The following is a 24,495-nucleotide window of genomic DNA, read 5'->3' as shown; positions in this document are numbered from 1 at the left end:
TTATCAGCTCTTGCTTTCACTGGGAATCGAACCCATTGCCTTGGCGTTGCGAGCCAACGCTCTACTGTTTGAGCTACATGAAAGCCGCATAGATGCAGAGACTGAGGTTATGGAGCAAGTGTCCCTTGTGAAAAAGAAGTGCTCTTAAATGTTTCAAAGTGAACACTACAGATAGATGAATTAACTGCTTTTCTCCTGTACTGCTGTAGTTCCACTTGTGACCAGCAGGTGGCAGCATTGAAGAGCCAGTGACTATGTGATGCTGCTTAAATCAATTACTCCAGTCTATCTTAACACGTGTATTGGTTCTCATCAATGATGCATATGTGTCGTCTTACCGCCAGTATCTTATCACCAATCTGTAGTCGTCCGTCCTTATGAGCCGCCCCTCCCTCGATGATCTTTGTGACATAAATGCTGTTGTCACCAGGGATGTGCTGGTTACCGACACCACCCGCTATACTAAAGCCTAGCCCTGAGAGAGAAATGCAAGGTGCAAGAAAACTTTCACTTCATTTGTTAAAAAGATGCACTTGGACACTTTTTTGACAGTTGCAGAACAACTTAATAATGGGTGATAATACTCTAAAATCCTAAATATTCTTTGAATTGCTTCTTGTGTTATTGCCTTCTCAAGATGAATTGCTCTGTTGTATTCTTCAATTCAAGTTGCTTTGGATAAAAGCGTCTGCTAAATGAATAAATGTACATGATAAATAGACCCATAAATAGAGTATCTGGTAAAGAAAACTTTTGCTTTTGTGTGATGCTGCATCCACCCTAGTACAGTGTCAAACCAAAGATACAGTAACACAATCCTGTAGTGCATCTTTAGTACTCAGATACGTTTTATTGTCCATACCTTTTGGCCCTTTGATGAGCTTGAGTTCGGTGACTTTCTCAGCGATGGGTTTCCTGCGTAATACATAGAGTCTGACGATAGCGCCCGCCTCTTTGAGGGCCTCCACTGCCTGACTGTGGGTCACCTCCCGAACATCAACGTCATTCACAAACAGAATACTGTCATTTACTCTGAAAGAGAGAGAGAGAGAGAGAGAGAGAGAGAGAGAGAGAGAGAGAGGGAGAGAGAGAGAGAGAGAGAGAGAGATGGGTAGAGGTAAGGAAAAATAAGTTATTAAAGGGATATTTCACCGCTGGAAAGATGAATGTGTAGTTAAATTGGGTAATTTATGTAGTAGAAATGAGAAATTATTTTAGAAGTTGGTGCCTTCTAGACTGAGAAAAGCCAGAAAATGTATTTTTGGCTCATGTGGATGAAAGACAACAACTCCCAGAATGCACTTGCTTCGCTGCCCTACGAGGACACTCCCAAGCCACGCCCACCGGTTACAGAGGGCAGTATCGGGAGAAATGATACAGCTAGGCTACTAGTCGACTGGAAACTGAAAAGACGCTGTTTTATCGTGAGATCCCCCTATGGGCAGGTTGAACACATGCGGGACGAGCTCCTCCTACTGGCTGGAGTCTCTCGCCTCTGGCCAATAATGATGATTTTTGCGTCATCGGAGGTTTTTTTCCAGACACACAATACAGAAATCTCTCGTCTCAGGGGGACATGAGGGAGGGACGCACGGTCATTCCAGAATACTACCGAGGTTTCTACTGATACAAAGCTTAATGCTAATCGGTGAAGTATCCCTTTAAGGCAGTTTTCCCATCAGAATTCAGAACTCACACATGTCAGAAGCTGCTGGAGCTCATCTATAAATTAACCTTTGAACTGACAGCTGTCAACAAAACTTCATTCATTTTCTCCATAGGGACATTGATATTTAAAGATGTCTTATAAAACTTTAAAGAAAGCCCTAGTTTTGCGCTCCGAAGTTGTTAATCAATGGGATATGCTTCTGTTGAAGCTGTCAGCTGCATTATTTCTTCTTTTTTTTTTTAAATCATGTTTGACTGCCCTTTTTTTTATTATGAAAAACTACATTACCCATGATGCTGTAGAGAAAATTCCACCAATCAGAGAATCACTGCGAACTGTGCCCAAAAAAACTTGCAAAAAGCTGCCATGATTATATATATATATTTTTGCAACAAACTAAAAATATATACTTTTTATAGTCAACAATTCAAAATTGTTATAATTTTATATTTCTCCATTATTTTTAATTGATGTCATTCGCAGTGCTTCACTGGATTGTAGTTTTTCTATCATCAAAGCCATTAAGTATACAGTATTGTACCTTTGTCTATTTGTCCGTTTTTTTTTTTTAAATACTTGTTTTTTGCTTCAAATTCTTGTTTTTTAATCTTGTGATTCACCTCGTAGTTGGTTGGTTTGGTTCATGGCTTATAACGCTTTTAACAAAGACATTTTTAAAACGCCCAATGGAAAAAATACTTCTGGAACAACAGCTAAAAAAAACTGTGTGGGCACTAATGCACTCAATTATTTTTACTATTATAAAATTAAATATTATGTTATTAATGTTTTTTCTTTCCGTTTAGACATGATCTGGTAACACTGGCATACAGAACAACCTCCAGGATCTTATGTGCAAATTATATTATGTTTAAATTTGACAGTCTAGAGAGATTTGATTCCTTACAGAAGACACAACCATCCGGTAAATAAACACAGTGTTTACACAGACTTACTAATGCCGCACTCTGAGGCAATAGAAATGTATTTACACAGAAAACAAATGTCTGAAATTTGGCCATTTTGAGATTATCGACATCAGGCAATACTCATGTACGTTGGCTGACTGTCAGAAGCGTTCACTCTCTCCTTGATTCAGCTCCAGAATCATATAACAGACTTCCCAAAGTATAAACAAGTTCTGTTTTCAACTGGTTTCAGAATGTTTTGTCTTTCTGACGAAAACTGAAAACTTTTTCAGAGGCTGAAACTCTGGCAGTTTAAGGGCCCTATCTTACATCCGGTGCGACGCAAGTGTTTTTTGCTAGTTTCAGCCCGACGTAGTTATCATTTTCACGTCCTGCGCCACGTTGTTTAAATAACAAATGCATTTGCGCCCATTTGTGCGGCCATGGGCTTCTGGTCTGAAAACGAGGTGTGTTCAGGCGCATTGTTGGCGTGTTGCTATTTTGAGGCAACAGAAATAGACTGCGCCATTGACCAACTGAAACCTGGGCTAAAGTCAATGGCGTAATATTATTATTTTTTGTCATTTAAAGAGCGCGTTAGTAATGTGCGCCTATAGGTGGGTCCACAACGCGCTTACACTGCTTATTAAACACACAGGGACACACGTACAGCAGCACACAAACATGCCAAATATTTAAAATAAAAAGATTACAATGTAAAAGATTATTATTGTGTACTTAAAGATATGGTGGAATCCGGCTTGTGGTCTGCTTTCACACTTTTACCTCTTTTAAAAAACTTTTAAAAAAGTTCTGTTTGCACTCTGGAGATATCCAGATATCTGATATCGGTCTTTCCACTATCAAATTGTGTCATGTAAATCCGCCATGGCACGAGCGCAACTGGCATTTAAAAGTCTGATTGGCTTAACTCACGTAAATCCCAAAACACACCCATTACTCATTAAGAGAATAGGGACAACCCTTTTAGACCATGCGCCGGGAGCGCCGACCATTTTTCCCGTCGTTAAACTAGCAAAAGTGGATTCGGACACACCCTAACATGGACAGACCATGCGCTTAGATCGGTAAAATGATCGATCTTTTTTTTTTTTAAATCATGTTAAAAAAAAATTTGTATCAAGTATGATACATCAGAGGTTTATTTGTTAATCTCTCAATCAATGTATTGCATGTTGGCCATATAAAGATCAGCATCTGCACCAAATTGCATATTTTTGCTCAGTTTGGGCTTCTGAATAATATAGAGCTGTTTTTTTCCTTCGAGTATGAGCTTCATATTTTCATATGAGCCAAAAAAACTGATGTATCAAATGTGACAAAAAACAAACAAACATGCAAACTTTAACAAAAAAAATGTGTATAAAGGTTCAATAAACTGGACTAAAGTACAGTAGACTGCTATTTTTTCAAGCAGTGCATTTTTTTCACAGAGCTCAACACCATCTGACAAAAGACATTTCACTGAAACTGACAACTCGACAAAACACCACAGATATTCCTTAGCTTTCAGAAGTGCAAATGCAGCACTAGCTGTGCTGTCATCCAGAAACATAAAGAGAGAGAGAGGGGAAATAAGTGCCGTCGGGATGACTGACTGTCAATAGACCTTTCTGGAAATATCCGCCCATGAATATTCATAATTAAGCACACTCATTAATACTGACCACCAAGTAAGATAGTAGAAAATCAGAATAGATGCTTTATTTTTTCCTGTCCGTTTAGTCAGATCTCTCATGCATTTCATTAACTGATTTAATGTTGAATTCCAATCTATTTGAATCTACCAAAGTGAGCTTTATACCATAAAATGTACTGATATAACCAAAATAATACTACAGGCGGTACAGTAGAAAGCCAGAGGATGAATCAGAGTTCACCATAAGTGGCCTATCCATAAAATATGACCAGTAGTTGAAGATTGCTGGTGAACATGGCCATACACACACAGACAGAACACCATCAGGATACAATAATGCAATGAACTTGAACTAAATAACAGAATGTGGAACACAAAACAATGTAGATTACTTAAAAAAAAAAAAAAAAATTCATCATGCAGGGACTTCTGCAGTAATTGTATGGTAATTCATTGTATTTACTTGTATTAAAATTGTATTTTAGAGCAAAAATTACTTATAATGTGAGTTTTAAAGTTAAAGCAACCCATTTTCACCGTTCACCATTTTCATATGATAAAGTAACTTACAGTAAATCAATTAACATGTTTTTACTATAGCATTTTTAAGCATTTCATTTTTCTGTATTTTTTTTATTATCTTAAAACATATTAGTTTCCAAAAGGAAATACAAGGCAGAATGTTTATGTACCTATATTTTGTTGTAAATCTAAATGTAATACATTACTTTAATAGTTACTTGAAAAACAATTATCTGATTACTTGCACTGTTACCCCAAACCTGTTAGTCAATATATCACTTGATTATAATTTTAATAACATTTAAATAATTGATTTGCCTGTACTATGCAAATACTTGAATGCTTCATGAGAATGAAGATACACAAAGTATCTTTACAAACCTTTAACTGAAAAATAGCGAGTATTCTCATTCAGCTGTAAAATTACACTGTGGGGAGAAAAATGTTTCTGTCTTTCCAAACTACAGTGCGTTTGCTCCCAGCACATCAGTAATGAAGAACAGGAGAGGAGAGCGTTAAACAGCTGACAGTCCATCAGCTTTGACAGTGTGTGTTTGCCTCAAGCTGTGCGGTTAATAGTTCTCTCATCATTAAAGCTACACTGTGTAGGATTTTCTCTCATCTAGCGGTGAAATTGTTTATGACTACCAACTGAATATTACTTTCTAGCCCCTCCCATTCCGAGGGCGTTTTATCTCCTACGGTGGCCGTATTATTTCAAATCTGCCGGCAGTCGCGAGTAATCTCCCCCTCGCATTCATCACGCTGCCACTGAGGGTAAAACGCGAAAGGCGAAGCTTGAATTTACAGGCATGTCCCTCTTTGGCTAATGTATTTTCAAGATGGAGGCGCAACATGGCTGCCGCCATTTGAGCGACTCGCTCGTATGTATTCTAAATGGCAGATTGTACGCTTACGAGAATACTTGATTAGTTGGTAGAAGTAATTACACAATAATGAGCACATATCATTTTGAAAGAACAACGTGTTTTTTGCTAAGAATCAACTTAAAAAATTACACAGTGTAGCTTTAACTAACCAACATGTCGATACAAAAAAATCAGTCATTATTCACTGAGTCTTCACCTCCACTGAGCTGTTAACCAATCGTTCACACTGCTCTGTTAATCGGATCACTGAGGGCGAGGAAATAATGACCGAATTTTCATTTTTGGGTGAACTTTAAGAAAGTTCTACATCTATAGAGTTACTACTCTCAAACTGCTATTTCTGTCTATCTCTTCTCTTTCTCTGCCTCTCTCTCCTTCTCGCCTCTGTGCTATTTCTGTCTGCTTAATTTCTCCTGCAGTGTGAGTGAATTTGTGTGCACATGCATGTGTGTGTGTGTGTGTATGTGCTGCCATGCTCTGGGGTAAAACTGCATTTGTTAGCAGGAACCCCAGCTGGTCCCATTAACAATGCATCACAAGTACATCCACAGAGATATTTAACTGTGCGTATATTAATATGAATGTAAGCATGTCCATATACATGCCATAAAACTATTAAGGTGACCATAAAACTATTAAGCAATGTTACCTATTGCAATGTCATTCACATTCATGTGTAAATGTGATTTTAGCATATAAAACCTTTTTGGGGCCACTGTGTGTGTAAACTACACCCAGTATATGTGTGTTACCTGAGTCTCCCGTCTTGTGCAGCGGCTCCTCCAGGAATGATCTTGGTGATGAAGATACTGGGATCGTCTCCTACATGAGGATTATCAGTCCCTCCAGCGATACTGAAGCCTAGCCCAGAGTTCCCCTACACACACGCACACACACACACACACACACAGACACGCACGCACGCACGCACACACGCACGCACACACGCACGCACGCACACACGCACAGACACGCACGCACACACAGACACACACACACACACACACACACACACACACACACACACACACACACACACACACACACACACACACACACACACACACACACACACACACACACACACACACGACTGGGTCATTATACAAACTGAGAGACATTTGTGTCCCTCATTTATGAATACACTGAAGCTCTGAAAACATATATTTACATTAATTTATTTAGTTTTAGATGTCAAAGGCAATTTATTAACACTGAAACATGTTATTTACTTGACAGAAGTGTGAACTGAATGTAATGTTTTCAGACACTTAATTGCATGTTAATTGAAAATGTATTATAATGTACATTTATATTAAATGCATTTAGCTGAACTTTAAAGTGCATCTTTAAAGAACATCTTAATGTTTAATTTCATAATTTCTTCTATTGACTGAACTATGGTTAGTGTACTGCTGAATGTACTGACAAGCGTTTATGGTAAACTAATGTCATTTCTAGTGAAACTACTGTATGTCATGCATTTACATATATTTGTAATTCTTCACATTTGTAATGGTGAAGTTACAGTTTAGTACATTTAAATGTAATCTCGAATAACACAACAGTTAGAATTATAAGTTCTTTGCATGTGCTTTAGTATGCTAGTCAACACATCAAAATAAGTGTGCTTCTTTAAAGCATGACAACAGATTATTAAAACATAATGATTTAAAATGTACTTTAGAGTAAAACATTTCATTTGAAATCATTGCTTGAGTGTGTTAAGAAAGTGTACTCTCTTAAAGTAGCCTTTTATTTCATTAATATTATATTATCTGCAAGTGCAGTTCTCTTTTAATATTCTTTTAAAGTTTAAAGTGCACATTCAGTACAATTAAAGGACTTCTTTTTCGCAAGGAATATTCAAAAGGCTTACTTACAAACCTTACACAATAAATACTTCATAATAAAAATATAAAAAAAATATCTTGGCAACAGAGTGACCTATGTTAAATAATCAAACTGTAACACAGGACTGTAAATGCTTGTAAGATTACCCTTTCCAGCGTAATCTCTTCATATTCAATCTCTCCTTCTGCTCCGTTTACCTACAAAAAAACACATGCGCAATGTCAGTCCCTTTAAGACAAGATTAAGAATGCAAATATATGTAATACAGCAATAAAACAGCTATTGTATCATAAATGTTTTCTTCTTTAGCTCAAATCACACTGTATTTCTCAGGCTGGATCAGTTAATGTGTATTATAGAGTTAACGCTACAGGACTTCTATTTCTACAGTTTCTATATTGAGTATTTTGGTGGTTGCTCAGGTTTTTGGGCGTTACAGGTTTCAGGCATCTTTATATATATGCACCACTACTTATTTCTAGAGATAAAGACTAAAATATGCATTCTCTGCATAATACTTACATAAGGTGAGCCGTCCAGTGTGTCTGTATTCACCACTACTGGTGGAGAGTTCGCCTGAAGGAGAGAGAGAGAGAGAGAGAGAGAGGGAATGTTTAGCACAGAGCTCATGGCTATGTTGGGAATATACTACGGTACTACTTGAACTACTTTTGCAGGATGTAGTAAATACTGTGCACAGTCAGCACATTCTCTGTATGCAAGAGAAAGATGAGCTGCTGTACTACAGTTCAAACGTTTGGGATTCGTAAGATTTTTCATTATTTTGAAAGAAGTCTCTTCTGCTCACCAAGGCTGCATTTATTTGATAAAAAAACAGCAAAAACTGAACTACTCTGAAATATTATTACAATTTAAAATAACTGTTTTCTATGTGAATATATAGTAAAGTGTAATTAATTCCTGTGATCAAGGCTGAATTTTCAGCATCATTCCTCCAGTCTTCAGTGTCACATGATCCCTTCAGAAATCATTCTAATATGATGATTTGATGATCAAGAAACATTTCTGATTATTATCAATGTTAAACGGTAACAGTGAGGAAACTGGGATACATCTTTTTCAGGATTCTTTGAAATATTTGAAGTAGAAATCTTTTGTAACACTATAAATATCTTCACTGTCACTTTTCATCAACGTAATGCATTCTGAATAAAACTTTCAAATAAAATAAAAAATCTTACTGACCCAAAACTTCCACATTTTTATCTCCTAGATAAAGTAGACACGCAACATAATTTGACAACAATGTAACATACTGTTACACACTCACATGCACGCACACACATGCTGTTGGTGAATGTGTAACGACACCAAGATCCCCGAGTAGGCGAGTACACTCACACACACACTCACATGCACACACACTCCCACACGCGCGCACACACACACACACACACACACACACACACACACACTGCAGTACACCAGTATTCCACTCCAAACAGCCATGATTTGTCCGATACTGAACACAGTTTTACGGGTCTTTCCACTGATACAATGTAACAGCAAACAACACATCTACTGATAAGCTGTACTACAAGGTGCACTAACCTCTCTTACAACTCTCACACACTACAAGCAATTTACAGCTGTAACATCTGCTAGCACCTCTATTGCTTTCCAATAAATCTGATTACACACACACACACACACACACACAGTAATGCCTTCCAGCTCTGTTCCAAACTACTGGCTTTTATTACAGAGCGCAGCAGCCGCCCACATGATCACATCAACACACACTCAACTACACACGCTGACAGAAACTCATTCAAGTGTTCAGTGCCCCGCGGGTCAGATTGCCAGTGGATCTCAGAGAGATTTCCACGCAGCCACAGGGAGGAGTGTGTGGAGTGTGTGTCGTGTGTGTCTGTGTGCTGCGGGCGAGACTGTTCTGACCCGAACAAGTAACATGGAAACAAAGCAAACGTTTTTATGGCTGTCCAATCCAATACACATGTAAAGACGAGTATGCGAACTGCACATTACCCTTGTGAAAAATAAGTGTGCTTAATTGCATTTTAATGTACGCTTGTATTGTTTTTCAAATCTTAAAAGTATCTTCTTTTATTTTTTTAACTGTACTTGCAGATAAAATAATAAGGAAATAAAAGGTCACTGTCACAATTGTTTATGTTTGCGTTGTGCCTTATTTCCTGCATTTCCTTCTGTTTAATTCCTGTTCCCTTTGTTCACGTTGACTGTTAGTTGCTATGGTTACTGATTGATTTGGTTCACCTGTTTCTCATCGAGTTTCCTTTGCTGTTAGCCTGTATATATACTGTGCTTCAGTTTCTCATGGTCATGTTCTCGTTCACGTTTATGTGTGGTTAGCTTTTCTCCTGTGATTTTGTGTCTTAATTTTGTAAATAGACTATATAGTTTCTGGAATTTTCTCTTCGTCTTCATCATCATGCTTGTTTGCAACCACAGCTTGTGACAGCCACTTAAGTGTACTTAAAGACAGTACACATTCATTATGTTTTAATATTTTGTCGTGCTTTAAAGAAGTACTTATTTTGATGCGTTGACTGACATACTAAAGCACAAGTATTTAATTATCAGTCCCATGAAGCATTGCGAACAGCATAATGGAATTAAAAACAATGGAGAAATATATAACTACACTGTGAATGATTATGTCATTCGCAGTGCTACATGGGAGTGGACGGGGTTTAAGAGCTCTTATGGAAATTGTTGTTTTTGATTGGTCTATCTGATCGGTGTAGTTTTCTGTACAGCATCATGGGTAATGTAGTTTTTCATTCCACTGTTAAACACGATTATTTTAAAAATAAGTTGAAATAATGCAGGCTGACAGCTTCAGCAGAAGCAAATACCATGGATTAATAACCTCGAAGCTCACAGTCACAGCTCAGGCTGTCTTTAACCTGTTAAGCTTCACCAGTGCGTCGGCGCACTGAAGCGTTTTTTATTTATTTAATTCAAAATTACTATCAGATTTAATGTTATACCTTGACAAACTATACATCATTAAAAAGATATAAGACTCAAGTTTCAGTATTTGACCACTATTGTATTCTGAGAAACTCATAGTGACAGTTATGTCTTAATTTGTGTCAGGAGTTATGAAATGAAAAAATGAGTCGATACCTTTAATATGAATTATGCGCGTCAGCCGCTCCCATTCATAAAAAACTCCCGTGCTGTCGTCATGACAGCGATACACAAAACAACGTCCCTCAGGGCTTTAGCTCAAAAATGTGCAGATTTGGAGAAATATTGATAGATTCTTTTAGATTCACATCATATTTCTATAGACAGGAATAATATTTATTGAATTTATACCCAAATGCGTCAATGTAATCTTTATGAGCGTTTGGTATTCTAATTCACAGTGTTTTCAATTCATACCAATAGCCTGAGGGCGCTATATGCACAGTAATATAGTCCATATATGGCACATGAAGAAGAGCCATGATCATGTGACATTCCAGGAAGCCTCGAACACACACACAGCTAACAGAGATCGGCTGTAATCATGCAGATAAAAGATGTTTTGAAGACAATAAACATGATTGCAATGATATCTGATTTGCCTGTGTTCTTCAAGCCATGCCAGGTATTTTTATAATAATAGATTATATTTATAATGTAATGCTAATCTATATAGACTTCATCATTGTGCATAATACTATCAAATAATATATTTTCTGTCTGATTTTTTTATCTGAAGCTAAATTAGATCACAGAAGATTATTTAAAACATTCGGCTTGAGTTATAAAGTACGTTTTGAGCATAAATATGGTTTTAATCTCATATATTGTCGTGTATTGATGGTGTGCTAAGCTAACATGCTAGCTAGCCCTAACTGTTAGTCACATGACATGGTCTTGAAAAACATTTAACTAAATACAGAGTTTTGGGCTTATTATCTTCAGATTTTAAACATAAAATGTTTAGACATGTGGCTTTAGCTGTAGTGCATTTCTAGATTGCTCCAGTGCCAATTTCAATTTTATTTTCATGAGGATGTTTCATAAAAAATAATTTCTAATAACTTTACAAAACTTTGAAGCTATTTATAACAATTTTTGTCATTACGACAATAATTAATTCTACATTTACAATAAACTGCCAGGTGTCAGCTTTCAAACGAGATCATACTTGTGCTTTTAGTACAAAGGGTTCATGAACTGTATCTGTTTTAGTTTGGGTATGTCATTTCTGGGGATTTTTCAAAAGTGGCGTTGCAGCTTAACAGGTTAAAGCTTTACAAGTTATCATTCAAAATCAATTTCCTTATGGAGAAAATGAATGGAGTTTTTACTTCCGGAACCCCACCGTTGCACTCTAATATCTTTGAAATATGGTTGAATGCACTGACAAGCATTTATAATAAAATAAAATACACTTTCATTTTATTTCTATTGAAAGTTGTATGTAATATATTTAAATATAGTTGTAATTACACTTTTATAATGAATAAAGATTTTAAATATACTAACTTTAGGACACATCTCTCTGAAATGCTTGATTCTGATTGGTCAGTCACGACATTCGTTTAATGACTATCGTCAATAGCAATGCTGTATAATGACCATTCATCCGGGAATTTGACGCTTCTTTCATGTCTCTTGTATATCACACTGTGGACGCGCTCTCTTTCGTTTCATTCAAATGCAGCTGCGGCCATTATTGACTGTATTGACTGTAAAATAAATCCAGAGCACTTTTTAATTAGTTTTTAATCAGCTAATTTAATTTGTTCATCAGTGTGTTTAAACTAATGGGAATCATGATTTCAGTAACCTACACAGGAATCATAGCAGGAATAAAATGGAATAAACATGTAAAACTATCACACGTTTCAAAAGACTGCTATACTAGAATTTAAAAAAGCTTTAAGAAAAAAAAGCTAAAAAGTCAGCTCACTAATTTCAGCTAGTATCCATACATGACGTAACTACAGTATCTGGCATGATGCAAACACCACCCACAGGAATGATGTTGGTAACACACCACCAGACTTTCATGCAGTCCTCAGATAATCAAGAATTCATGTAAGCACTTTCATAAAATATAATCTTCATGTTTTTGCTACTAAACCTTCCAGTACACACGCTTCATAGAATTCCACTACGTGTTTAATGTGCCTTCATACAAAACCAGGGGTTCAAGGTTTGACCACCGCACATTAACCATTATGAGGCCATTACAAAGAAATTTAGCACAAAAATACATGCATATATATATATAATTTAATTTAGTGTTAGTAACATAATCATAAGTACATGTAACATATGTAACAAGAACACTGTAAAATAAAGTGTTACCAAATAGTGTTACTGTACTACTTGATTATAATTTTAATTGTAGTGTTATTTTAAATTATAAATCATCTTTTAAATGTGTAATTACAAATATATTTAAATAGAAATAATATGAAAGTAAATTTTAGTTTGCAATCATCAATATCTTTACCCATATTTTAACCATATTTCAAAGACAATAATAGTCTTTATGAAATTACATATAAAGATGTACTTAAGTGCTACTAAACTCTAATTGTATTTAATATAAATTTAAACTATAATACATTTGATCTAATTGCAATTAACATGCAATTAAGTGTCCGAAAACATTACATTCAGTTCACACTTAATTATGTTCTTTTAAAGTATATTATTCCCCTAATAAGTATCTAGGGTGCTAGTAAGTATAAAAGTACTGTATGCTATGCTAAAGTGCACTTCTTTTTCATAAAGGCAGTTATTTTATAACTGCTTGAAACTAATGGATGAGCCAAACTGTTTTAGGCAATAAAACACTACGTTGAAAATAATAATATATTCTGAAAATTCTGAAATGAGAAGCTGGATTGAATAGTGGCGTGTGGGTGGTAAGAACGCTGCACACCTCTCTCTCTCTCTCTCTCTCTCTCTCTCTGCTCTTTTTCCACTGGATTTCTCTGCACCTTATTCCCCTTCATCTTCCTCTCAGCTCTCCCTTGTTCTTTCGGGGGTTTCTGGTGATTTGTTGTGCTGCAGTCGTCTGTTTATTAGCATGAGAAGATGCTCTGTAGCTAAAGCATGAAATCCGCCTCCTACTCTCACACCATTACTTCTCTCCTTCTCCTTTCATTTCTCTTTTCCTGTCTGTTACAAATAGAAAACAATGCAACAATGAAATATTATTGGCATTTTTCAAAAGACTTGCAATGTTACCGTGATTTTACCATGTCCGGGGTGTTATTGGGCATGATGCGAAGCATTTATTATTAATGAGTGGAATGAACAATTCTGCCAGCAGATAATATTAGGATGTTTCAAACAGAATAGAGTCACATGTGTGCGTTTATAGTCAATTTACAATTGCTTTGCGCATGTAGCCTAGAAGTCTAGACCCAGCCAGTGTCGTCTAGCAACTCTCCGTTGGCTTTCGAGGTGGAAAAACCAAACTCTAGTCAGGCCAATCACATCGTGCATAGAGTCGGTGGGCGGGCTTAACATAATGACGACGGTTCTGCGTGAATTCCCTGCTACTTAAAAACAAAGAACGGCTGTTGCTGCTGGCCAACAGCGGCCTTTCCAATCGGCTTTGCCCGTGACTCTGGAGGACTTGGAGTTAAGCTTTTCTTTGAGAAAAGAACAAAGAACGCCACTGAAGTCATTCTTAAAAAAGGAAGATGTGTTCGGAGTTTTGCCGACCGGATACGGCAAAAGTTTAATCTCCCTGACTACGTCACCTTCTTTGTTGCTCTGGTTGGTTGTAGCGCTGTCCTATTGCGTGCAGAGGGAATATTAAAGACAACCGCTTATCCCGCCCCTCGGATTGAGCCCTGCCAATGGTGTGTTCCCAGACCCAACATCTTGATGTGATCTATCGCTTTAATAAGAATATTTTAGTTGAATTGTGAGATATAAACTCGCAAAAGATATAAACTCGCAAATATAAACTTGCAATTGTGAGATAAAAAGATATAAACTTGCAAATATAAACTCGGAATTATGAGAAAAAAATTATATAAACTTACAAAAAATAAACTTGCAAATAAGGAACCCTAACCCAAAAGATATAAACTCGCAATCATAAACTCAAAATTGTGAGAAAAAAAATTAGAAATGTGAGATTAAAACTTGCAACTACTTTTTAATTATTAATTATTAATTATTCCATGGCAGTAACAAACTTCCGCATAAAGGTCTTTAGCAAATGGAAAGGAAAATCCCAAAAGATTACGTGTTCTTCCTCCAGTTATTACACTCAAACATGCTGATATCAGGACACAACATCCATGTCCGGGGTGTTATTGGGCATGATTAAAATAAGTTATGATTAATGAGTGGAATGAACAACTCTGCCAGCAGATAATATTAGGATGTTTCAAACAGAATAGAGTCATATGTGTGCATTGCGTTTATAGTCAGTTTACAGTTGCTTTGCAAATGGCTAATCCAATCCAATTTCACTATCGCTTTAATAATAATATTTCAGTTAATTTATGTTCATTTATATATGTTTCTGGTAACACTTTATTTTACTGTGTCCTTGTGACAAATGTCATAACTGTAGTAATAACAGTAAATGATGCATAATTACATGCAACTAACTCTAATCCTAACCCCATGTTCTTAATTAGTATTACTCAGAACGTAAATGTATAATTAAAATGAAGTGTAACCACATTTCTTCTATCTGATCTTATTACGGGAGACAACTACAAGTAAATAATTTGTGTTTAATGTATATCCCACAATGCAATTGGCTCACAATTACCTTTCATTTTCCTGTGATGCACAAACAGGATTTAATATCAGTCACGATTTTAAACATCCCCTTCCTTTTTCATTTAACAAAACTGGCAAAATAACTGGATCACATGACAACAATGTAGGAACTGTGTTTGTAATGTGATCTGTTACACTCCATGTGCACTACTGGTCAAAAGTTTGGGTTCAGTATGTTTTTTTGTCTTTTTTTATTCAGCATGGAAGCATGAAATCAATCAAAAATGGTTTTACACAAAAATAAGAAACAGCACAACCGTTTTCAGCATTGATAATAATCCGAAATGATTTCTGAAGGATCATGTGACACTGAAGACTGGAGTAATGATGCTGAAAATTCAGCTTTACATCACAGAAATAAATTACATTTTAAAATATATTCGCATAGAAAACAGTTTTTTAAATTTTAATAATATTTCACAATGTGACTGTTTTGTCTATATCATTTGATCAAATAATTTGAGCAAAAGAGACTTCTTTCAAAAGCATAAAAAAGTGTAGTAGATGTAGATGTTCTTGAGGTCAGCGAGCAGCAGACAGATGTGCTGTTCTCCTCCTCCCACAAACAGAAGCTGTTTTCATCAACACACCACAAAATCAGACTCGTCCTCTCATTATACCAAACATCTGCTCACTTATCCACACTTTACATCTTCATTTTCTTTCCATCTCTCTTCCCTTATTAAGACAGCTTGTTAAGCCTGCAATTTATCCATGTCACAGAAAAAGAAAAAAGGAATATTTCTAGAAATAAGTGAACCCAATGAGGAGACATGATGTAATGCATGTCTATAAAAGTCAGCAATGACTGCTAAATTTAGAGCAAACAGAACCAAGATCCTATGTGTGTGTGTGTGTGTGTGTCCTTTTAAGCAGCCTTTAATGGGTAAAACAAGCATGTTGTCTTCAATTCAGTGTCCACTGAGTGACACTAAAAGGTTAATGCTCTATCATGTTTGAAACTCTGCCCTAAACCTAACCATAATGTAGAGAAGAGCAAACAACACATTAGCTTAAGCAACCATATAATTTTAGCTTTCTTCTCCTCAGCTTTGAGCTCTTTTATCATGACCTGTATTTCACAAGACTCAAACACATATGGAGCTGGTTATGAGATGCAAATATCAAAATGTATTCATTTACAAATCATGCACTGGTCATAGTATTCATAGTATTGTGCAAGAAACCACATGAAAATATGTGTTTATTAACCGATAATCTTCTGAGTCAGAGACGGCATTGAAGGCACTGAGGGAATCAGAGATCATAATCCGCACCGCCTGAAGTCAGACTTGACCATCTGTGTAAGACTGGGGGAAACTGCAGCATGTCTAGATAGCCTGTGATCTGGAGATGTGTAATCACATCAAAAGCAAGCATATCACATCCTAAACACATGTAAATGTAATGCACGAATAAGATATTACATGTCACTAGTATTAGCACAGTCATTGCTCATAGAGTAAATGTTGTGTGTATGTCGCCAGCCACAACCATAACCACGAGCTCTACTCTTCAGAACAATGGTAACTAGAGATGCACCGATTACAATTTTCTAGGCCGATTTTTCATTGAGTTTGACCTGCCGATACTGATTTTAACCGATTCCGATTTCATTTTTTCTAACCACTTTACAGCACACACAAATATTTATTTTCTATCTTGTCTTTAATAGAACATTTTGCATAGAACATAGACAATTTTTTGAACAGATAATCGCTATAAAATGGAACTATATAAATTACTCCTGGTGTGGGAAATTAAAAGTTAATTAAAATTAAACTAAAAGAAAGCTATACTGTATATTCTGACTAGTTTACTCATTTTTTTAAATTAAAAAAAAAAAAAAACCATATAGTACTTTTACCCAAACTGAATAACAAAAACATGTTTAAATGGGTAAATTTTCTATAAATATTATTTTCTGACATAGCCTACTCCAGTTCTTGTTAAAACACACTAGACATGCAAATGTGCATTCTGTGCATTTTGGGCACTTTTTGTGTGAAATAATACTTATTTTGTCCATCAAAAGTGTGCTTTCACTTTAATTGAGCATGAACAGCAGCAAAAATAGACTCGGCGCCGAAACCCGCGCTTCACTGCTGCTCATGTGACACTCCTGCTTGCTCACGCGCTGCTCCTGCTCGCGGTGTGAATGCACTCATTAATCATGCCGGGTGCATTTGACCGGCATAAAATCGGCATATGTCAGATTAACCGGCCGGTCGCCGATCATGGCCGATCACGTGAAAATCAATGGTAACCACAAAAGCTTCAACAGAAACTCTTTTAAATGTCAAACAGCATCAAGCGCTAACAAGTCTAAAAACACATAAAATAACAAAATATTCAATATTTATTTTCCTTATCCAGTTATATGCAAAGCTTGCTGGGAACTAGAAATCCACTGCCCAATTTCCAAAGTTATCAAGACAATTTCATTAATGGGATAGTTCACCCAAAAATGAAAATTCTGTCATCATTTACTTGCCCTCATGTCGTTCCAAACCTGCAAGACTTTCGTTCATCATCGGAACACAAATGAAGATCTTTTTGATGAAATCTGAGAGCTTTCTGTCCCTCCATTGACAGCTACGCAACTACCACTTTCAAGTCCCAGAAATATAGTAAAGACATTATTAAAGTAATCCATGTGACTCCGGTGGTTTAACCTCAATTTCATTAAGTGACATGAGTGCTTTGTTTGTACAAAATCTTCATTTTTGGGTGAACAAACCCTTTAAGTTAACTTATTTTTTTGTTAAATCAACTAATGGAAAAGTTGTAAATGGAAAGTTGATGTAATGATCAACATTAATATGTCAACAAAACTTATCAAAACAATGTTTGCAACTTAAAAGGTTCATGCATGAATTATGATAACCTCAGTCAGGATTTTTTTCCTATGTGTTTTTATTGCTCTTAGGGCATGAAAAACAAGAATTGATTTTTATTTGATCTTTTTACTAATTTTTCAAAGAGATCTTCAGATGTCTACTTGAGTGGACACCATGCGGTTAGTTTAAACTGAAGATATACTGTATTAAATATAAGACAATAATCAGATAAAGTATGTGAATTTAACAAACTAATCAATGCAATTAAATCAAATCATGTGAAAACTATAAAATATATACAAAAAATATAAATGCAAAATATTGCAAAGGCTTCATACAACTTCATACAAGTTGCACTTCGCGTATCTTTGATATAAGAACATGAGGACGTGATTCCATCAGAATTTTCTACAGCCTGTCAAGGTACAACTGTGGAAAGCACTCAGATGCTCCCTCCAGTGCACCAGAGTATGGAGATTTACCCTTATTAGCTGATAATTCTGATTATGTTCAAGATGGACATGCACATTTCTATCATAGTCCTCCTCTGAGAAAACTTAGCGATACGTTTTTTCAATCTCATCTGAAATGATCAGTGTTGGGGGTAATGCATTACAAGTACCATGCATAACGCATTCAGATTACTTTTTTTATGTTACAAGTAAAGTAATGTGTTACAAGTAACATGCATTACCTAATCAGATTACTTTTTGATCTAACAGGTAATTAACTACAAGTAATGTGCATTACCTAATCAGATTACTTTTTGATGTAACAAGTAAAGAAACGCATTACAAGTAACATGCATTACGTAATCAGATTACTTTTTGATGTTATGAGTAAAGAAACACATTACAATAACGCACATTACATAATCAGATTACTTTTTGATGTTATGAGTAAGGAAACGCTTTACAAGTAACATGCATTATGTAATCAGATTACTTTTTGATGTTATCAGTAAAGAAACGCATTACAATAACGCACATTACATAATCAGATTACTTTTTGATGTTATCAGTAAAGAAACGCATTACAATAACGCACATTACATAATCAGATTACTTTTTGATGTTATGAGTAAAGAAACGCATTAAAAGTAACATGCATTACGTAATCAGATTACTTTTTGATGTTATGAGTAAAAAAACGTATTACAATAACGTGCATTATGAAATCAGATTACTTTTTGATCTAACAAGTAAAGTAATGCATTACAAGTGTCATACATTATGTAATCACATGACTTTTTTCGATGTCAATGAAAATTACATTCTAATAATACAAATACATTTATTTACAGTAAAAAAGTCACTGCAGATTAAGTTTTTAAGTTTTAAATTTCAAAAACAATATTCACATTATAATTATGAATTGTAGCTGAAATATAGCAATTGATGCATGACGTCCACTACAGTGGACATGTGATTAATCAGAGTTTTCTCTCAATCTAAAATCAAAACTTGGAAAATTTTACTGTGATATGACTCATTAGATATTGCTTGATGCTGCAATATTTTTTTTACCTACAAGAGTCTCCTAGGATAGAAGGAATGGGTGGATATTCTGGAGCAACTTGGCATGTCTGACTGACCCTTGGCCATCTTGGTTTGGAGGGGGAAAAAATCGAAACACAACGGCTTGCCAATTGGTTGCAATTTATAGGATGATGCACCAGGGTCCAATGAAGAGGCTGATGTGCAACTTTGCCATAAAAACCCGTGCAAATTCAAGAAAATGCTTTTTTAATAGCTGTCCACTGTAGTGACCACTATGCGTGAAAGGGTTAAATCAATAAATTAGAATTTGTAACTTGTATTTAATTAAAGTGTGGTAATAGGTTCCCTTAAATTTGAGTGTACTCTGACTTCACAGTTGCACTGCATGGATTTCATTGAACTTACCCAGTAACATGCGACTAAATCGATACTTAAGATTATTCATATAAAAGTAATATATACTTTATAGCATGTGCATTTCCTGATCCAGACCAGCAAGTCTCTCATCATGTCCTGTTCTCTCTCTATTTTTCTATGGACAGTTATAATAATGGAATCTGTTTTCACTGACAGGCACCCAAACCAGAATTACAAAAGATCACTTCATTAAAGCACTGATGCAGACTATAAAAAGTTCAAACCAAACAATTTACATAAACAACTTCAAGCCATACTTTTATATTTAATGCACGAATACAGAACACTATGCTTTACACATACTTTTTAAATGGGAACGGTTGCATAATCTTACTTTGTTCTGCTTGACTGATTTCTGTGGAAGCATCTAGTAAAGGTCTTAGCAGCCCTTGGTTTCACACACTTTCCTGCCATTTAACTAGGGCTGCACGATATTGAAGAAAAATGCGATAACTCACTAAAGGGATGGTTCGGAGTAAAATCAACCTAGGGTCCTTTGCACCATGACCTCGAGCCAAACACCCCCCAGAAGCCTTTTTCCCTTGGTTGAACATTATTAAAGTTAGAGCTTATTTAGAGATATCAGCCGGATGGCTTAGTGCAGCGCTAATGGATCCAATGATGTATCTCGTAAATTACCCCACTAATAATGCCCAGAATGGACCAAACTTCTACAGTAATAGAAATAGGTTCTGTACTCATAAAACGAGGCATTGGAAAGTTTGTAAGTACATCAGGAGTTTATTTAAATAACACTTGCCTGACGGCTCATGCTACTGCTAACCCGGACGGCAAGGTCACTTCAGTGGTTTGGGAAAAGCCTGTAAAAGTCCTGGCAGAAAGTGATGCATAAGGATGTAGTCTAACGACACTCAGTTCCAGGAATGCACTCATATTTTTTTGGTAGTACCAGTTTGCAACAATTATTAGTTAACACTAAGTTGTTAACACTTTAGAAAAAATAATAACTCATCGTTACACTATCCTTATGCATCGCTTTCTGCCAGGACTTTTACAGGCTTTTCCCAAACCCCTGAAGTGAAGTCGACGACCGGGTTAGTGGTAGCATTAGCCGTCAGGCAAGTGTTATTTAAATAAACTCCTGATGTACTTACAAACTTTCCAATGCCTCGTTTTATGAGTACAGAACCTATTTGTACTACTGTAGAAGTTTGGTACCATTCTAGGCATTATTAGTGGGGTAATTTACGAGAGACAGCCTTGGATCCATTAGCGCCTGCACTAAGCCATCCGGCTGATATCTCTAAATAAGCTCTAACTTTAATAATGTTCAACCAAGGGGAAAAAGGCTTCTGGGGGGTGTTTAGCTCGAGGTCATGGTGCAAAGGACCCTAGGTTGATTTTACTCCGAACCATCCCTTTAAATAATGTGATATTCGATATGCGATACGATAATGCTTAAAGTGTGTAAAATAAACTTAAATTATCTTTGAAATATATTTAAAATTATATAACCAACATGTGTTTCACATTCTTTTTGTGACAAGAAAACGTCCCTACAGCTTCTGAAAGTGAACATCAGTGTTTTACTGTAGTATAAGAAGTGCTATTTTAACATCAGTGTAAAACACGGGGTTCAGGGGTTCAGGTTATCCTACATTAGCAGGGGTGCACATAACTGGTGCTCACGTGTGGTAAAAATAAACGACGCGCAGCAGAAAACATGGAAGGAAGCGCTTTTGAGTACCAACATTTTGGGCCAAAATGTTGGTACTCAAAAGCGCTTCCTTCCATGTTTTCTGCTGCGCGTCGTTTATTTTTACCACACGTGAGCACCAGTTATGTGCACCCCTGTACATTAGGTTTATTTAACAACAGAAACTGAATAATCAAATGTAAAAATAAAACACTGCATGAATTAAATATATCCTGATTCTTATTAAAGCTACAAAAGTTATTCAGCCGAGAGCAGCGAGTGATTTTCTCTTTGTCTTTTGTTCATGACCCCAGTTATTGCAAGCCGTTGCAATATGCATATCGCGATACATTTGTGATATTTCGAGATATTGTGCAGCCCTACATTTAAATGTTATAATCTCAACTGTGCTTTGCCTTTAGGGAGAGTCTGGCTGCAGGACGAGGGTCAGAACCATGTTACTAAAACAATCTTCTGTAGCCTCACCACACGACCGCATTTAAAACCCTTTATAAAATGAACAGATCTGGCTCTAAAATCAGAAAAAACATGTTCAAAGCTGTTGAAAAACTAAGCAATAAAAATGCCCGTAATACATTGTGAATAACCGAAGCAGTGCTTGCTTACATTTTTGAATATCAATCATGCTGATCACTTCCTTCACTCCCTGACAATACAGAACAATCGTGAAGCTGTTAAGACATCTCAGCTTTTGAAAAGGATACTTGATGTATTAGATGTATTGATTTTTCTATACAAAATGCAGAATCGTGATCTTAATTTTTTATAGATTCAAGTGTTTTGTATGACTCTGTATTCCCCTATTGTTATTATTATTGAAATAAAAAAAAATAAAAAAATCACTTTCTTCTTTCCATGTGACTCATGTTGTCATGAATATATTTGTTTATTGGAACGCTCAGGTAAGATGAGGTAACACTAGACAGCCTTCTGTCTGTGCCATCTTGACTTTTGCTCACTGTCATCACTTTTGCTTTTATTCTCATGCACTGACTCGTTCACTAAACTGAACATCAGATCAATCAGTTTCACGACAGTCCCGACGGCAGTTCAACATGCTGAATGGGGTGAACTGTCACCGACGGGGCCCGACTAGAGCCGACGTGTGGAACACACTGCAAAAACGACCAGACAAACACTGACCGACAGCTTGCTGTGTCACAGCCTTCAGGCACCGCAGTGGAGCTGTTGCTGGATAGTGGACTCTAGCATGGCTGGAACACTGAACTGTACACAATACAGTATATATATATATATGCACTAATACACAATTTTAATATGGTGTGGTAAGCTGCTACAGAGAATTAAAATGGCAATGAGCCAGCAGTTACGTGATGAATAGTAAAGGATTTATTTGAAATATAAATCTTTTGTAACATTATAAACAGGGGTGCACGTAAGTTTTTAGCACTGCCGAGTGAAGCACATCAGTGAATGTCTCTGAAACCGGCAGATTTAATATGCATTCAGTTCAAATGGAAATCTTATACAGTATTACAGTTAGTCAGTTAAAACGGTAATTGTGCATTAACAGCTGTCAATCATGTCGGTACGCAAATGAGTGGTCTGAACTTATTTACCCAGTGTATTTTTTATTTTGGTCGTGCATGCGCTTCTCATGTGCACTCCTGATTATATATGTCTTTACTGTCACTTTTCAGCAATTTAATACATTCTTGCTAAATAAAAGCATTAATTTCTCTCACAAAATAAACAAATAAATAAATGAATGAAATCTTACTGACCCCAGACTTTTGAACAATAGTGTATATTATTTGAGGAAAACAAATATTGCAAATATTATTATTACAGTTTTTCTCCATTGGTTTGGCTCATTTCTTGAAACAGAAATGACATTCTCAAAACAACATGGACAAATCTCCAAACCACCTGGCAATTGTTCACAACAGAATTGAATTTCTCATTCATTTCATCAAATTGCAAATGTCTAAGTACAAGTCTCAATGTCTCAGTACATCTTTGCAAATGATTAAGTACATTTAGCCTACATTTAGCACAATTTCCAAGTGAATAGATCTTGTTGATCTAAACTGATTGTTGATTCTCAGTCTAATGGTTGTTCGCTCCAAAACTTCTTGGACCGTCTTCATTTTGATTTGATCCCTGAAAATGAGAGAGATCTCGTAGGGCCTCACCTACCACAATATGTCATTGTATGGGACAATGTGAATTTCCACCTTATCCTCCTTTCCTCAATCCTATTGAGGAGTATTTCTCCGCTTGGAGGTGGAGAGTGTGTGAGCATCGGGCTTCAAGATCAGAGGTCCCTGCTCCATGCAATGGACGCTGCGTGTGAGGATATTACAGGAGATCAGTATAGGGGATGGTTGCGACATGCACGCCGTTTCTTCCCTCATTGCATCGCAAGGGAGAATATACGCTGTGATGTGGACGAGAATCTGTGGCCAGACAGACAGCAGCGTGTGGATGGCCAGGAGGGTGAGGACTATTTACAGCACTGTAGGCTGCATATAATTTTCATTGTTTTTTGTTTGTGTGTTTATATTACAGTATATTATGCTGTATACATTTTCTTTTTACTCTGATGTATGGAAGTTACTTTATGTGTGTGAATGATAATGGTTACAATTTCCTTGGCAGTATGAGTGCAATGTGTGATGTCAAACCCTGGAGGCTACTCTTTCCCTAAAATCCTATTTCTTTTTTTCAGTTTTATACACAATTGTATTCTGTTAGCTAGACAAAAATCAGTACAGTAACCATTGTCAATGAAGGACTGGGCTAAGACTGAAAGGTGGACACG

General features: G+C 36.2%; 1 protein-coding gene across 4 annotated transcripts in view; it reads right to left on the bottom strand.

The window, feature by feature from the left end:
- The window catches only part of dlg4a (discs, large homolog 4a), a 178,594-nt gene that overhangs the window by 21,824 nt on the left and 132,275 nt on the right, over positions 1-24,495 (bottom strand). For all 4 annotated transcript variants that reach the window (XM_079871511.1, XM_079871513.1, XM_079871510.1 and 1 more), the window contains 5 exons: positions 8,026-8,079; positions 7,650-7,700; positions 6,402-6,526; positions 863-1,032; positions 339-475 (listed from right to left, as the gene is read on the bottom strand). In XM_079871511.1, coding sequence (XP_079727637.1) covers positions 339-475; positions 863-1,032; positions 6,402-6,526; positions 7,650-7,700; positions 8,026-8,079 — 537 coding nt within the window. The remainder of the gene's footprint in view (positions 1-338; positions 476-862; positions 1,033-6,401; positions 6,527-7,649; positions 7,701-8,025; positions 8,080-24,495) is intronic.

This window comes from Squalius cephalus (genome assembly GCF_949319135.1).
Source record: "Squalius cephalus genome assembly, chromosome: 5".
In the NCBI taxonomy this organism is placed as follows: domain Eukaryota; kingdom Metazoa; phylum Chordata; class Actinopteri; order Cypriniformes; family Leuciscidae; genus Squalius; species Squalius cephalus.
Note: the sequence above shows the minus strand (reverse complement) of the source record. Positions and strands in the feature narration are given on the sequence as shown.